The 18474-nt window shown below is 45.8% G+C and overlaps 1 protein-coding gene across 6 annotated transcripts in view; it reads right to left on the reverse strand.

Annotated features, from left to right (window-relative positions):
* Nucleotides 1–18474, reverse strand: part of CDK14 (cyclin dependent kinase 14) — a 1134790-nt gene that overhangs the window by 915733 nt on the left and 200583 nt on the right. For all 6 annotated transcript variants that reach the window (XM_063921438.1, XM_063921439.1, XM_063921441.1 and 3 more), the window contains one exon: nt 17428–17459. In XM_063921438.1, coding sequence (XP_063777508.1) covers nt 17428–17459 — 32 coding nt within the window. The remainder of the gene's footprint in view (nt 1–17427; nt 17460–18474) is intronic.

Genomic DNA, 18474 nt, shown 5'->3' on the forward strand with positions numbered 1-18474 from the left:
GCAGGAATTCATTGGCAGTGACTGCCAGGAGCGAAGAACAGGAACATCGCTAATTGGATGTGTCACATTGCTTGTTCATTGTTATTGACATCTACAGTAGGTAACTTAACCACTCGATGACTGGAGGGATTTCTCCTCCTTCATGACCAATTCACATAACTTTCTTGGTATTCATCTATTCATTTTTAAAAGCATTCCCCATTAAAGGTAGATAGAGTAAGAGTGTACAAATTGGCGGTGGTTTTTTTTGTGTGGGTTTGGGGTTATTTTGTACTTACCTAGGGGTCTATTCATGAAGCAGTGAAGAGAGTGAAGAAGTAGCCCATGGCAACCAATCAGCTGCTGCGTAAAATTGTATAGTATGCAAATTATAAATGTTACTGCAATGCTGATTGGTTTCCATGGGCAACTTCTCCGCACTTTTCAGTGCTTCATGAATAGACCCCATACTCTCTTAGAATCCCAAATTTCTGGGAGTTTTCCCGTATGATCAGGTGGGTAGGGCTTGATGACACAATGATCCACCCCACCCTCTCCCTTGTGTGGAGAGAATTCACAAATAAACAGTATTTCTGAATGTTATTATGAGTTCCTTTACATAAGGCAATATATTAGGACCTGTACTCCTATCTCCTCCAGAGCTCCATTAATAAAATCCTACAATGAAATACACAACTTTGACAATTATCTCTAGAATCTACAGACAGACACAGGGCCGGTGCTAGGGTGTTCGGCGCCCTCCTGCAAACTATAAATTTGCGCCCTCGCATACTTTACAAAGGGACAGCGCACATAATGCTTTTACACATAATGCCTCCTGTAGTAGTGCCGCTTACATACGTAACGCCCCCTGCAGCAGTGACACACGCAATGCCCCCTGTACCAGTGCTGCTTACACACGTAACGCCCCATGTAACAGTGAACGCTTACATGCAACTCCCCCTGTACAAGTGCCGCTTACACACGTAACGCCCCCTTTACCATTGACGCTTACACAGGTAACGTCCCCTGTACCAGTGACGCTTACACGCGCAACGCCCCCCTCTACCAGTGACGCTTACACGCGCAACGCCCCCCTCTACCAGTGACGCTTACACGCGCAACGCCCCCCTCTACCAGTGACGCTTACACGCGCAACGCTTCGTCTACCAGTGACGCTTACACACATTATGCTGCACAGTCACACATATACCACATACACACTGTACATACATGACACACATACAGTACAAACACACACACACTTTCTCACTCACTCTCCCTCAACTCACCATCTGGCTGGCCGACTCTGTATTCTGCCTTCTGACTTCCTCTGTAGCATGGCCATGGTCCCGTGTAGCTCCGCCCCTCAGCACTGGTAAGCCCTGCCCCTTTTTTTGGACAGGAGTCGCTGGACACACACAGACACTGGAGACTGGACTACTGTCAGCCAGGGACGTAAGGGGAAGCTTCATGCTGCCGATGCCGCTGCCTATCAAACAGTGTGACAGGTACAGCAGCATAGGCGTTACCATTCCCCTCCCCACACCCCACGCCTCGCACCCCCCCAGCACCTACACCCTGATTTTGAGTGGACCACGCTGAAAAATATGGCAGACTTAGGGTGGCCGAACATTTCAGTTTTAATATAACACAAGTAAGGCTTATAATTTACACATGTGCCATTAGAGCCACATCTGCCTCTTTCTATGCCATCAGACCCCTCCTCCGCAGGACACCAGCATTTGTCACACATGTCCATGCTCACCAGCTACTGACAGTAGTGCCACTTATTCACATTACGCCAACCAGTATGAGCTTAAATTCACACTACGCCACACCATATGAGCTGAAATTCACTTTACACCACACGGCATTAGCTGAAATTCACATTACGCTACACGGTATGAGCTGAAATTAACATGACACCACACAGTATGAGCCAAATATACATTACGCCACACAGTATGAGCCATATCTACATTACGCCACACAGTATGAGCCGGATCTACATTACGCCACACAGTATGAGCCGGATCTACATTACGCCACACAGTATGAGCCGGATCTACATTACGCCACACAGTATGAGCCGGATCTACATTACGCCACACAGTATGAGCCGGATCTACATTACGCCACACAGTATGAGCCGGATCTACATTACGCCACACAGTATGAGCCGAAATTCACATTACCCCACAGAGTATGCCCCCAGCAGTGCCAGATACACATAATACCCCCAGTGGTCACCGTTGTAATATAAGAAAAACACATTAATAATATTCATTTTGAGGGATATAAATAATCTAGAGTAATAAAAAATAGAAATGTAACATATATATATATATATATATATATATATATATATATATATATATATACACACACACACACACACACACACACACACACACACACACACACACAGATATATATATATATATATATTTATTCTGTGCATGTATATTCTGCGCATGTATAAACAGGCTTCCTTTCTTTTTTTATCTTTAATATTTTTCCTTTCTTTTCTAAGTGCACTTGAGTCCTACAGTCTACCGATCTCCACTTTTTTTTGAGGGGTGAGGGGGGGGGGGGGGGGGGGAAATAACTTTATAAACAGGAACTGGCTAAGCTGCAGGCCTGCAGCTTACTGAACACTCACCGACAGTCCCGAGAGGAATGCTGGTCTGTGGCATGCACACCGGCAGAGAGTGCGGGCAGGAGGTGGGAGAGAGAGCCACGGACTGGAGGGGGGAGAGACAGATGCGAACGGGAGGGGAAGAGGGAGCCACGGGCGGGAGGGGGAGACAGAGCCGCAGACGGGAGGGGGAAGAGAGAGCGCGAACGGGAGGGGAAAGAGCCGCGACGGGAGGCGAAGACAGAGCCGCGACGGGAGGCGAAGACAGAGCCGCGGACAGAAGGGGGAGTCACAGCCGCGGACGGGAGGGTGTATAGAGCCATGGGTGGGAGGAGGAAGACGGCGCACGGACGGCAGACAGAGCGTGGATGGGAGGCAGGAGGGGGCACAGGAACTAACAGCTATCACTGTGCTGCAGGCATAGAATGTGCGCACGCCTATGCACAGCAGCCGGCAGGAGCCCAGGCGCAGCAGCGGGGATGCAAAGCAGGGAGAGCGCCTCTACAACCCCGGCGCCTCCCTGCTTTGCATCCCTTTGCTGAGTGGGTAGCGCCGGGCCTGGACAGACATAAGTTTTGACGTATTGTGGTTGCACATTGGGGGTAATTCCAAGTTGATCGCAGCAGGAAATTTTTTAGCAGTTGGGCAAAACCATGTGCACTGCAGGGGAGGCAGATATAACATGTGCAGAGAGAGAGAGATTTGGGTGTGGTGAGTTCAATCTGCAAACTAAATTGCAGTGTAAAAATAAAGCAGCCAGTATTTACCCTGCACAGAAACATAATAACCCACCCAAATCTAACTCTCTCTGCAAATGTTATATCTGCCTCCCCTGCAGTGCACATGGTTTTGCCGAACTGCTAAAAAATTTCCTGCTGCGATCAACTTGGAATTACCCCCATTGTTGCCCTTTGGCAAGTCACTATATTTCAGTACTGACCAACTGCTGTGTACTTGTCTATTACTCTGCATACAGGGGAAAATGATCAGTAGATGGTCATAATTTATGCATGGCTTAGAAGAAACATTTACTGATCTTTATGTATTAAAATGTAAATTAAATCAGTGTTCTGTGCAGGCCTGTAGTAGGCCACAGAATGCAAATAAGACCCCAATAATCTAGCCCACCACTGGTATAAAGGGTTACAGAATTGGATTCTGATCATGTCCAGGGATCAGACCACTTTGGATATGGTGGGTGCAGTTTCCTTACGTCTGTAAAGGGAGTTCCATACATTACGGCAGAGTCCATGGACCTAGGTTACACTTATACCCCTTTCACACCGCACAGATAACCCGGTATAATCGCCGGCCCGGCGCGGGTCAACGTGCCGTGTATAGTGTCACACCATTTGTATACTTTAAATTAAAGATAATCTACGGCAATTGGCACATTTAGATTCTCTACTTACTGAACAACTTCTCTGCTGAAAAGTAACTCTATTCCTGCAAATAATTGATTACAGGAACTGTGTTCCCTTGCATCACTCATGCAGTATTTGGCTGTCAATGCTTATAAGAGACGTCTTATTAATTCTGCACTGGTTGTTAAATGACAGCATGAAGTCCCACAGACAGAGTACAAGTCCCAGAAATATGTGTCCATGTGACTGTTTTGCCGACGGACCCCCTGCCTGCTGCTTGTGGGTGAATTACAGGATATAAAAGGGATAAGGTTACACCGTAACACACAGCCAGCCCCGCAGTGATGTAATGCATCCGCTCAAGTGCAAGTAAACTAATCTGAGACACTTATAAAGGCGCTTGTTTGTGACTATTTTGGCTCATTCCACATTTAGAACTTTCCTTCTGTATATCAGATTGTGGATTTCAATGTATTGCCTTTTGCTGGGATTACAATGTATCCCGTGCACTATAAATTGACATTAATTGCGGTTTTTCTGTAGAACAGGGGGATCAATCTTTTTTTTGGTCTGATGGCAGCTTGGCGAGGTAGTGCTCATTTGAAAGAGCCACACTAGAACTTAACTTGCTTAATCAAGTAAAAATGGGCTTACGGTCATTTGGTCGACAAGACTTAGGGCGACAATCATTAGGTCGACCACTATTGGTTGACATGACCATTAGGTCGACATGGAAAAGGTCGACGTGATTTTTTTCACATTTTTTTTTTATAACTTTTTCATACTTTACGAGCCATGTGGACTACGATTGGGACCGGTAACCTTGCCCGAAGCATGGTGAGCGAAGCGAGCCATGTGAGGGGGCACGGTGCACTAATTGGGGTTCCCCGTCGCTTTACGAAGAAAACGACACCAGAAAAAAAGTTAAAAAAACTCACGTCGACCGTTTTCCATGTTGACCTAATGACCACGTCGACCTAGTCACCCTGTCGACCTACTGCATGTTGACCAATAGTGGTCGACCTAATGACTGTCGACCTAAATCTTGTCAACCTAGTGACCCATACCCGTAAAAACGTTATGCCATACCTCTCAAAAGGGTGTGACCATAACATGTAATAGAATAATTATTTATTACCAGTTATATATATAGCGCACACATATTCTGCAGCGCTTTACAGAGAATATTTGGCCATTCACATCAGTCCCTGCTGCAGTGGAGCTTACACTCTATATTCCCCATCACATGTACACACACACATTCACGCTAGGGTTAATTTTGTTGTGAGCCAATTAATCTACCAGTATATTTTTGATTGTGGGAGGAAACCGGAGAACCCGGAGGAAACCCACGCAAGTACGGGGAGAATATACAAACTCCCCACAGTTAGGGGAGGAAACCGGAGTACACGGAGGAAACCCACGCAGGCACAGGGAGACTATACAAACTCCGCACAGTTAGGGCCATGGTGGGAATCGAACCCATGACCTCAGTGCTGTGAGGAGGTACTGCTAACCATTACACCATCCGTGCTGGCCGGTCCTCCTCACCTCTTAGTAACATATACCCACATCAGCACGGTCAATGAGCGAAGCTGTGGGACACAACATGAAGTGGGGTGGCCATGCCAGGCACTTTGGGCCACCACTGTAAATGTTGCCCTGCTGAACAGGGCATAGCCACACCAGTTTAAGGATGGTTTTTCCTCTTCGTCAGGTCCTTTCTACCTCCATCTCAGTGCCCTTGTCTATCACCTCTGTATTAACAAATCTAACATCTATCCTACAGTAACATATCTTCCCCTGTAGCACTCTGCCCCCACTTCCCAGTGTGCAGTAGCAACACGTTCTCAAGCATATACTTACCTGTCCTTCCATGCAGCAACACTAGGTGTCACAGTTGATTCTAATTTACAACTCACAGCCACAGTGGGACCAGGTACAATGCAGGGCAGATACAAGAGGACCCAGGAATCCGCGACAGAGCATTCGTATTATAGGACACTGAAGGGCGGCTGTTTTCTGCAAATTATAGCCATCTACAAAATATCATTCTGTAACCAATGTGAAATATTCAACTTTTGTTACATTGCAGCAACTGTTACGGTCAGTTTGTGAATTTGAGATCTCGCAGTTGTCAACATTTTTAAATCATGTTTTGAAGCGACATCTGGCTACCGGAGTGATGCTTTTACGCAGAATATGATGTAATATCTACCCTGATCTTTGGGTGCTACACCTACAAGCCCCGGCATTACATGTTTACTGGTATTTGACCTAATGTCCATTTTGATGGGGTTTTGTGCATTTTCCTTATAATTATCCTAATACATATTAATACTTAAGCCCAGAAACTATAAGGGTGCATACACACGGTGAGATATTGACTATCTCTGATTTTGACTTTACGATTTCCCCTGAACTCCCCGGAGCGCTGAACCACCGATATTGACTTTACTTGAGATTTTGACTATGTGAGATTTTGACTAAGTGACAATTTTGATTATACTATGTACTAGATTGTACACAATATAGCCAAGAATGACTTGCCTGCACAGTCTATCTTTTCTTGCAATACCGACCCCACGGAAGTGTGCATCAGTATCACAAGCTGTGTACACAGTGCGATTTGCACTAACTTTCCTTACGATTTTGACTATATAGTCAAAATTGTAAGGTTACCTCGCATCGTGTGTTTGCACCTTAAGAATACATAGAGAGAACTGTGTTTAAAACACATTACTAAACAGCAGTTTTTTACATGGATTTGCACCTGACAGTAATGCAGTTTCAAATTCTGCAAGCAAATCACCTTGGACTGTTCTTAGACATTAGGGACCAATACACCAGCACAGCGGTCCTACACAGCTCTCAGAACAGGTCACACCAAGAATACAGTGGTGGGTGCTGCGTGGCAATCGGTCATTTCGTTTGTTGGGCCCCTGAGGCTAGCGCACCAGTTTACCTGCCTATATATAGTACAGCGCCAGACATTCCATATATCTCAACATTCCGTATGCAGGAGATTGGGGGTGTTGCCAAGCTGGTGATGGGGTTGTGTCCCATTGATGCATACCACGTTCTTCAGTGGTGCGCCTACGCCGCCTAGTGCCTTATAAATACTACGTTGCCACAGCACTTCTCACGGTGGGCCCACCGATATCAGATGAGGTTCAGCAATTTACTACTTCTGTGTATACAGTCCAGATAGCGCACAGAGGGGGTAATTCTGAGTTGATCGCAGCAGCAAGTTTGTTAGCAATTGGGCAAAACCATGTGCACTGTAGGGGAGGCAGATATAACATGTGCAGAGAGAGTTAGATTTGGGTGGGTTATTTTGTTTCTGTGCAGGGTAAATACTGGCTGCTTTATTTTTACACTGCAATTTAGATTGCAGATTGAACACACCACACCCAAATCTAACTCTCTCTGCACATGTTACATCGGCCTCCCCTGCAGTGCAGATGGTTTTGCCCAACTGCTAACAAAGTTCCTGCTGCGATCAACTCGGAATTACCCCCAGAGTGTCTAATTCAGACCTGATCACTAGGGTGCTTTTTTGCATCCCTGCGATCAGATAGTCGCCGCCTACACGGGGAGTGGGAAATCGCTATGCAGGTGTGCGATCGCATGTGCAGGAGAGCTGCACAGACAGACGTTTGTGCAGTCTCTGCGCAGCCCAGGACTTACTCCTACAGTGCGATAAGAACAGGCTGACCGGGGCCGGAGCTGACGTCAGACACCCTCCCTGAAAACGCTTGGGCACGCCTGCATTTTCCGGACACTCCCAATAAACGGCCAGTTACCACCCACAAACTGTTTCCTCCTGTCAATCACCTTGCGAACGCTCGTGCGATTAGATTTTTTGCACCATCCCGTCGCTGTCCGGCGATGCCCGTTGTTGTCCGACGTGCGCGCGCATTGTGGTGCATACACATGCGCAGTCGCCCGCTGTGCGAAAATGCACAGCAGCGATCAGATCTGAATGACTCCCTAAGACAATACACACCATCTGTGAGCACACCCAAAAATTTAGCAATGAACCACCTGAACATAATGTATTCTGCCCGTGCATCCTCTGCGTCTAACTGGACAGTTCACATAAAAAGTGAACCTCAAACGAAATTTCTAAAACTGAAACAAACCGATAACAAATCTACATAACTTGAAAATTATGTTTTACTATAAAAGTTGAAAAAAATGGTTTCTAGGAATCTGCTTATTGGTTTGTGAACACTGACCCCCTGTGTAAGTTCCTCTGTCACCCTGTATATATGTGCTGCTGTCACCCTGTGTATACAGTAAGTGCCACTGTCACCCTGTGTTTGTAATCCTGTGTATATGTCCCTCTGTCACCCTGTGTATATGTCCCTCTGTCACCCTGTGTATATACTGACCAGTATAGGGAAGTGGAGCATAGAAACGAGAAGGAGAGGAGAGATGAACGAGAAAGAGGAGGCGTTCTACAATGTATATAATAGCCTCTGTCAGGCATATTGTGTGTAAGGGGGCTCTACCAGACATAATGTATATAAGGGGCCACTCAGTCCCAGCTGCTCAACAGAGTCCCATACAGGTACAAGTGACCCATCTAAGGTAGCAAGAAATTAGAGGCACCAAACTGAGATTTTATCTTGCCCCCCCCCTCCCCCCCCCCCTAACCGAAAAATGTTCTGACACCCCTGATGCCAGGCGTCATGTTTGGAGGAAACCAGGCACCGCTCATTACCAGGCCAATACCATCCCTACAGTGAAGCATGGTGGTGGCAGCATCATGCTGTGGGGATGTTTTTCAGCGGCAGGAACTGGGAGACTAGTCAGGATAGAGGGAAAGATGAACGCAGCAATGTACAGAGTTCCTGGATGAAAACTTGCTCCAGAGCGTTCTTGACCTCAGACTGAGGTGATGGTTCATCTTTCAGCAGGACAATGACCCTAAGCACACAGCCAAGATATCAAAGGAGTGGCTACAGGACAACTCTCTGAATGTGCTTGAGTGCACGAGCCCAGACTTGAATCCGATTGAACATCTCTGGAGAGATCTGAAAATGGCTGTGCACCAACGCTTCCCATCCAACCCGATGGAGCTTGAGAGGTGCTGCAAAGAGGAATAGGCGAAACTCCCAAAGATAGGTGTGCCAAGCTTGTGGCATCATATTCAAAAATACTTGAGGCTGCAATTGCTGCTAAAGGTGCATCAACAAAGTATTGAGCAAAGGCTGAGAATACTTATGTACACACGATTTCTTTGGTTTTTATTTTTTATTAATTTGCAAAAATCTAAGAAAAACTTTTTTTCACATTGTCATTATGGGGTATTGTGTGTAGAATTTGTAGGGGAAAAAATAAATTTATTCTATTTTGGATTAAGGCTGTAACATAACAAAATCTGGAAAAAGTGAAGCTCTGTGAATACTTTCCGGATGCACTGTATGCCAATAGGACTGCTGCCATTTCCCCTCTCCTTAACAATCACAGCAGCTCTCCAGCAGGGGGGCAAGTAAGCACACTAGGGTTTACTCATGAAGCAGTGAAAAGTGTGGAGAAGTGAGCCAGTGGAGAAGTTGCCCATGGCAACCAATCAGCATTTAAGTAAAATTTATAATTTGCATACTATACAATTGTACGAAGCAGCTGATTGGTTGCCATGGGCAACGTCTCCACAGGCTCACTTCCCCACTCTTTTCAGTGCTTCATGAATAGACCCCACTGTATGTACCGTATATACTCGAGTATAAGCCGACTTTTTCAGCACTTTTTTTTGTGCTGAAAAAGCCACCTCGGCTTATACTCGAGTCAGTGACAGGCAGAGGCAGAGCAGTGTGAAGGAGGGACACGGAGCGCACAGCGCGCGGCTCTCCTGTGTCCCTCCTGCATCTCCGGCGGCAGCAGCGGCGGTTCTATTACAGGAAGTACCCGTTCGTGACCTCTGATCACGAACCGGCACTTCCTTTAATAGACCCGCCGCGGCCGCCGAAGATGCAGGAGGGACACAGGAGAGGCGCGTGCTGTGCGCTTCGTGTCCCTCCAGAAGACAGCGCGGGATCGACGGAGGGGTAAGTAACAACACTGTGGGGCATACCTGGCACTTGGGGAGGGAACGTATCTGGCATCATGAGGGGGCATATCTGGCAGCACTGTGGGGGCATATCTGGCAGCACTGTGGGGGCATATCTGGCAGCACTGTGGGGGCATATCTGGCAGCACTGTGGGGGCATATCTGGCAGCACTGTGGGGGCATATCTGGCAGCACTGTGGGGGCATATCTGGCAGCACTGTGGGGGCATATCTGGCAGCACTGTGGGGGCATATCTGGCAGCACTGTGGGGGCATATCTGGCAGCACTGTGGGGGCATATCTGGCAGCACTGTGGGGGCATATCTGGCAGCACTGTGGGGGCATAACTGGCAGCACTGTGGGGGCATATCTGGCAGCACTGTGGGGGCATATCTGGCAGCACTGTGGGGGCATATCTGGCAGCACTGTGGGGGCATATCTGGCAGCACTGTGGGGGCATATCTGGCAGCACTGTGGGGGCATATCTGGCAGCACTGTGGGGGCATATCTGGCAGCACTGTGGGGGCATATCTGGCAGCACTGTGGGGGCATATCTGGCAGCACTGTGGGGGCATATCTGGCAGCACTGTGGGGGCATATCTGGCAGCACTGTGGGGGCATATCTGGCAGCACTGTGGGGGCATATCTGGCAGCACTGTGGGGGCATAACTGGCAGCACTGTGGGGGCATAACTGGCAGCACTGTGGGGGCATATCTGGCAGCACTGTGGGGGCATAACTGGCAGCACTGTGGGGGCATATCTGGCAGCACTGTGGGGGCATATCTGGCAGCACTGTGGGGGCATATCTGGCAGCACTGTGGGGGCATATCTGGCAGCACTGTGGGGGCATATCTGGCAGCACTGTGGGGGCATATCTGGCAGCACTGTGGGGGCATATCTGGCAGCACTGTGGGGGCATATCTGGCACTATGAGGGCATATCTGGCACTGAGGGCTGTGTACGGCTAGAGCTGCATTTCCCACCCTAGGCTTATACTCGAGTCAATAAGTTTTCCCAGGTTTTTGTGGTAGAATTAGGTGCCTCGGCTTATATTCGGGTCGACTTATACTCGAGTATATACGGTATATTAAGCATATTTTCCTGAAAGGGGAGAACCCATGGAGGGAAGGGGCGATTGAAATCCCCTTTCAAAACTGCAGGCGTTTCAGATACTATGTTTTGATGGTACAATCATGGCAGGTGCTGAATATGCATTAGTTATACCACTACAGACTATAACAGGGTAATACCATTTACAGTACATGGCAGTATTGTCAACTATTGTTTTACCTTTTTGACACGAGACACATTAGTGCCAAAACAGAAATATATAGAAAGACTAATTCATAAACATCCATGATGGTTTCATGCTCTAAAAACCCAATGGTGAAAGCACGGACCCAAATAGGTGATGCCACCATGTACACTCCTTAATATGGGTGGCTTACCTGCACAATGTCTATGGGATAATATTGAAGCTACTTCTTAACTAATTTATTCCCATTGATTTGAGACTATCTGTATTGTGCGTGCGTCACGTGCTGACCTGAAAACACAAACCTGCACTATGAAGTCCTAACAAGGGTAAAACAGAGTGTTTGCAGGTGAATATTCTTTACCAGCAAAGGACGGTGACAGTTTTTTAGAACAAGTGGATAAAGCAATGACACAAATGAGCTTACATGGGTAAATGTAAACCACGGCTGAACATGGCCGCCTAGCAATATTTGAGAGAGTGCCTGGTGATGCCTATCCACTCTCCCAATGCCCCCTTTGCTATTCTTACATGCACAGACAGCTAGGACTTTTGAGATCACCCACCCCAGTACTACAAGGTGGAGCTGCAAATGAACCAACATCCCTACACCTCTCCAGGGGAATCCTTCCAGGATCTGTAGAACCCGGGATCCCTGTATTTGTGACCTTAACTCAAAGCACCTGGTTCAGAGGTGGATGCAGGAGCATCAGCCGCTGCTTCCATTGGTGGTCGCCCGTCTGTGGCTTTATGCAAATGCTGCTACAAAGTCCGACCCTTGTGTACATCCTTGCGTCCGAATGTACAAGGGCTGGTACACCACCATTGGTTGCACCATCAAAATTTGCATCAGCCTAATGGCAAGCGCATTTTCTCTGACCGGTCTGGCACACCATATGTTCTCCAAGCGTCTGTGTATGCGTACGCTTTCACCAACTCGCCCATAACACGGCCCATCTCTGGGTGTGCACTAAGATACGTCCCTGTCACTTCCCAGGAAGGGTGTGGTATAGAAAATCTACAGTAACTAGATAGTCATTAGGTCTACCCCATATGGTCGACAGGTAAAAGGTCAACAGTGGATAAGGTACTAAAGGTCAGGTGTTTGGTGTGCATCAGCATTTTCCTCTCTCCTGTATGGCGCTAGAAGCCTCAGAATAGTAGCACCGCTTATTATGCTTGAGTGGGTTGGCATTGCATGACCGGCGGTGGGATCCTGGCATTGAGATGCCCGGTGGTGGAAGGGGGGGGGTGCGAACATAGGGATTGTGAGGGGGTGGGATGTAGGTGCCGGTATTGTGACATCCCGTTTAAAACTAGGGTGTGCAGTCCAGTCCCCCCCTCCTTTGACCTTTTGTACTCGTCGACCTTAAGCACTGTCTACATTTTACCTGTCAACCTAATGCATGTCGACCATAGGGTGTCAACCTATTGACTGTCGACACAGACACTGACGGCCTATACATTGGAACCCCCCAGGAACACCCACTACATTTTCAATACACTTCTCCCTGCGTGTGCCTCACATTACAACTGCAACAATAGGAACAGATAAAATTATATACTGTAGTATAGTACTTCTCAAATAACCGTAAGTCCTGGTTGGTGAATAACGGAACACTAGTGTCACATGCACATTCACTGGTAATAAACCACCCAAATAGACAATGTAAGACTTGACATGTTCCTCGGAGACTGATGCCAGAACATACACAATTAACTTTGCATAGAGGTCAATTCAATTTGCCAACAGTTGAATAGCGCCAGGAAATTAGCTCCCATTGCTATTCAATTCTGCTCATGTCAAATCGGTGAATGCCCGTTCTCCCGGACTTAACAGGTTGATTTGTCGGGAGAACGGGCATTCTCCGACTTAACTGCCCGTCGCGATGCTGATTCCAGACAGCACTTTTGGCCGGGTATATGCTATTTCCTACTTGTACAAATGAGACATTAGGGGTCATTCCGAGTTGATCGCTCTCTAGCAGTTTTTAGCAGCCGTGCAAACGCATTGTCGCCGCCCACCGGGGAGTGCATTTTCGCTTTCCAGAAGTGCGAACGCTTGTGCAGCAGAGCGCCTGCAAAATCTTTTTGTGCAAAACAAGACGGGCCCTGTAGTTACTCTTCGTGTGAGTTGATTCTAATGACGGAGGGATGGCTTTTGACGTCACACACCCGCCCAGCGAATGCCCAGCCACGCCTGCGTTTTTCTAAGCACTCCCTGAAAACGGTCAGTTGCCACCCAGAAACGCCCCCTTCCTGTCAATCTTCCTGCGGTCGGCCGTGCGGCTGGAATGTTCGTTACACTCTGTGCAAACCCACGATGCTCATTGTACCTGTACGACGCGCCTGCGCATTGCAGTGCGCGCGTATAAATGCCGAATTTTTGCCTGATCGCTGCGAACAACGGCAGCTAGCGATTAACTCGGAATGACCCCCATTATCTCTACAATATTTGTGTGATCTACCTTTAATATTGTATATAATAAGAAGATATTACTGCAGCTCTTCGTGTAGGAGATATCAGTGCATTATTTGTGTGGATTATTTGTGACACTACATGTAAATGGAAGAAGGCTACTGTAGATCCTCAGATATGAAATATTACCTGTGCACCTCCGACATGATATTATTAGTAAAATATACATTGGACTGCATACTTGCATAGAAATTACACACAACAGGAGGAGGCCGCTGTATACATTCTTTATATTAAATCATTTTTCAGGACTCAACCGCATACTGCATAATTGTTTGGTAATTAAAGACTAACCAAAATAATATATGCTGATAATGGTAGATACCATGCATTATACACTGATAATATCAACTCACAAAATAATTGTGTGTATATGATTATATCACCTTTAATTCTATATACACTACATACGTATTTTGTGTAGCTGACACCACATGAGCCCTGCAATGCATCAGTAACAAGACCAATTGGGCCAGCCACCATATACTTGACAGCTCTACTTTATCTCTCTCTAACCTGTTGTCGGTTCTCACTCTCTCATTCTCCTTCCTATACCGTGTGGCAAGATGGAAGAAAAGCAGAAGTGAGACACCAGCAGCACAACAGGGACTTTTCTAGAAAGTGTAGTCACATCTAGTGACATTTCTCGGTAATTGCCACCTAGATTCACAGACTTACCGGATCTTGTATTTAAAGGAATATAAAAGAGTGGTTCCTTAAAGAATTATTGTTTTGTGGCACTTACAGCGATATTTTCTTACGCTATTTATTTCACTGTGAAATCAATCTCAAGTAATTGTGACCCTTATCGCCACTGCAAAAATGTTCATGCTTTTTTGTTCATTTGTGAACATACATTGCCCTTCTTCAAATGTTCATCACCCAATAAGGAACAGCGACAAGAGGCAAACATAATATTTGCGGACATACCCCACTGGAGATGCCCAACCTCATCAGATCTTGGAAGCCAAGCAGTGGAGGGCCGGGTCAGTACTTGGAAGGGAGACCCAGGTACTGCAATTTATCTCCACCTGCTACACCTATATGTCACTAATATAGAACAATATGAAGAAGGCTAACGCAATTGGCACCTCGGTTTTTGACCTATGATTCAATCACCTGCAACAATTTTTCCCTATGGGATTTATGCAGGACAAATGATGGTCATATACTTTTACAATACAAGGATACCACTCAAAAAATCCCATATTATTGCCTTATATTGCCTTATATTGACCGTTACATTCCGGCTTTTAGCTATAAAATTCTTTATTTCAATATATATTTTCGTCTTGCTATTTACTGACACGTACCAGAAACATTGGAACTCCTTTTATTTTTAATGCGAGATTAATAAAACATTTATGATCTTATCAGCTGCTTGTATTTGAACATAATAGTCCATCTGAAATAGAGTGCTCCCCACCAAGAGTCTACTACTTTCTACTCTCCCTGGTCACATTGATACTTTTTGACTCAGGGGAGCACCACTGATGGTAACCCTGTATACACTATTTAGATACTATGTGTATGGTCACCTAAATAAGGGGTATACTCAATTGAAGTCGGATCCATTCCAACATGCATTTTTCAGAATGGATCCAACAAGGGCTATTAAATGACCATCTCAATCAGACTTTAAAAACAGTCGAACTGAGATGAGGGAACCGAAAGGAGGAAACGGGGAAGAGCAGCGGCTACAGCAGCGTTGCAGGAGTATGTGGCACCGCCAACAGACCTCACAGCAGCGCCTACCCGGCTACAGCAAGCGAGACTTCGCTTGCTGGAGCCGGGTGGATGCTGCCGTAAGCGAAGGCTGTGCCACATCTTCCTGCATATGCGGTGCTGTAGCCGCTGCTCTCCCCAGTCTCCCCGTGGCACTCCCCCGTCTCCCCGCTGGTCTCCCCCCTCTCAGCTCCCTCATCTCATACCGACTTTTTTTAAAGTCGGATTGAGATGGTCGAAAACAGGGCCAAAACCTGTCGGATTTGGCCCCGTTTCCGACAGAAGCACGTGGATCGGCAGCTATTCCGCCGATCCACGTGCTTTCCGATAAGTCTAATGCCCCGACTTGTCAGATAAAAAAAGCCGGGGATTGAATCGGTTGGTACCCCTTTCGAGTCGACCTGAAAAAGTAGAAAACTGCCGTCTTTCCGACAAGACGGCAGTTTCGACTTCAATTGAATATACCCCTAAGAAGCAATTTCTTTTATTTAAATCAGTCTTTTTAGAGGATAATCATCAGATATACACTACAATTCTTCATACCAGTGCGGTTTCCCCCTACTATCTATCGCTAATTCCAAAAGACATCTAAGGGGGTATTCTACTTTCAATCTCTCAACTGAATAAATCTTGGACATTCCTATTGAAACGTATTACTACGGTGGTGGGGGTCCTGGGGGAGGGACCCTCACCATTTACTCTATTTAGCATTGTCCTGGCATACACATATAGCCAGGATCTAAGCCAAGCACTTTCACCGCTGCAGTGAAGGTGAATTGTACAGCTCCCTATATGTACACAAGTCCCAGGATCCTGATAAATATTGCGAATGGTGTTAACAGACCCTCCCAAAGTACTAATATTGGGCCACGGTAACGTGAAATTCAGATTTAAAGCCTTTTAGTGAGATATTTCAATACAAGAGAGACCTATACACTTCTCTATTCACTTCCTGAAAATCTTTATGCCTTCACATAATGTGAGCGGACCTATTGTGTCACTATGGTCATGTGATACACACACGTATAAAGAAAAAAAATAGACAAGACAATCTAAATGGTGACCTAAATTACTACAGTTAATACAGGTGTCATACATAATGTCAACATTCAGAGGGATCAATTCAATTGTTTTAGGCATCTAAAAATCCTGTGTAAACGGGACTTTTTAGATGCTCAAACAAATGTCACAATTCCAATGTGTTTGGTGCCCACGCATATCGCGCATGTTGCACCCAAACAGACCAGGTTTAGACGCCTAAAACAGCTAAACCCGTCTAAACGCCCAGCTTTGAGTGTCCAAACTCCTGTTTGGACACCCATAGTGCCGAATTTCAACACATTTTTTTCTGCACCACAGGAGGCTGTGAGAAAAATTATGATCTCCGCGACCGCTGGACGTCCAACGGCAAAACAACTGAATTGCCCTCTAGTGGTGGCCGCGCAAAGAACAATTGAATTGGCCCCAGAATGTCAACACTGGCATTATGTTAACATCACCAAAATGTCAACATGGCACCATAGCTATTTTTATTTTTTTTTAAACATTTTTGAAGTCTAACCTTAATCACAATCTAACCCCAACATGGACAATCGACATTGTGCCTGCCGACATTCAGTGTTGACATTATGTCAATGTCAACATTATTTCCATTTCAACATTTTCAGACCATTTCAACATAACTACATACTGTTATTACAGTAAACCATAATAAATTCAGAATGGGACAGATGTCCTTTCCTCAGAAGCTTTCACTCTACATCAGGAAAGAGAGAATAAAAGCACCTTCTGCGTACTAGAAAACAAATCTTGTAGACTCCACTGGCCCACATTTCCAAGGTTTCCACTACAAATAGCGTTGAATGTCATAACACTAATAGCACAAAGCTGCTGCAATAACAAAAATATATTATGTAAATGAAATACCTCATCAATTGTGTTCTCATCCTTCTTCAACGCTGTAAAAGACAAGAGCATATTTTTAGTATCCTTTGATCTATAGTAATAGATATATAGTATTATAATGCAGCATTTATAGTAATATAATAATTCATAGTAAACATTCTGAATTAAAAATGATTGTATTGAATATATAAAACCATACAAAATATATGAACAATATAATACATTAAAGGGCTACTGTTGCTACATATGTCATTTAAGCTAAGATGCCGCTTTCCATGCCAGACAGCAGAACTGCGGGATCTCAAGGTCAGGGGCCACCACCATTCCTGAGACCTCACTCCCATCTGCACATTTTATACCAGGGTTGAAGACGAGGAGCGGTTCAAATGCAAACAGTGCTGTGTCTCTTCCTAACACAGGTACTGATTGGCCAGAGATGTGGACCTGTCCAGTCAGCACCTGTGCTAGGGAATGATGCAGCTGAAGCAAAATGGCTGCGTCTAGCAATATGTCAACAATAGAAGAGGCTTCACAGCTCCGTCCATGGCAAATTAGAATTAATTGAATCTCTTTATTTCTGAGTTTGAAAGCATAAATACATGCCATAACAAGTACCAGGGCTGTGGTAATTAGGGGTATATAACATGAATAATACATACCAGATACAACAGAACTGCTTGAAACCATTAAATGGTTGAGTAATTTGTGCATTACAATGTCAGACACTAATCGCTGTCCGTGGCAAGCTTTCAAGAACAGTATGTTATCTGGCACTGGACCTACACAGCCCTGCTAGCTGGAGTGTAGGGCAATAGAGATATTCTACAATACCTAAAGCTCATTCTGTCAAAAACTGAGCTGATGACCTTCCAGAGTCACCGCCTCCCCTCATATCGCCTTCACCATCAGTTACACCACAACGTCCTTGGCATCCTCAGCACTCTGAGCCCACAGCTTTGGTGTCACACCTGATTCTGCCCTCTGCTTTACACCCCATAATCCGTCTACTTAGCTGTTCTCTTGCCTTCACCTTGGAAATATTGTTAGAGTACAAATTTTTCTTTCTCA

Source organism: Pseudophryne corroboree, chromosome 5, assembly GCF_028390025.1.
Source record: "Pseudophryne corroboree isolate aPseCor3 chromosome 5, aPseCor3.hap2, whole genome shotgun sequence".
Lineage (NCBI taxonomy): Eukaryota > Metazoa > Chordata > Amphibia > Anura > Myobatrachidae > Pseudophryne > Pseudophryne corroboree.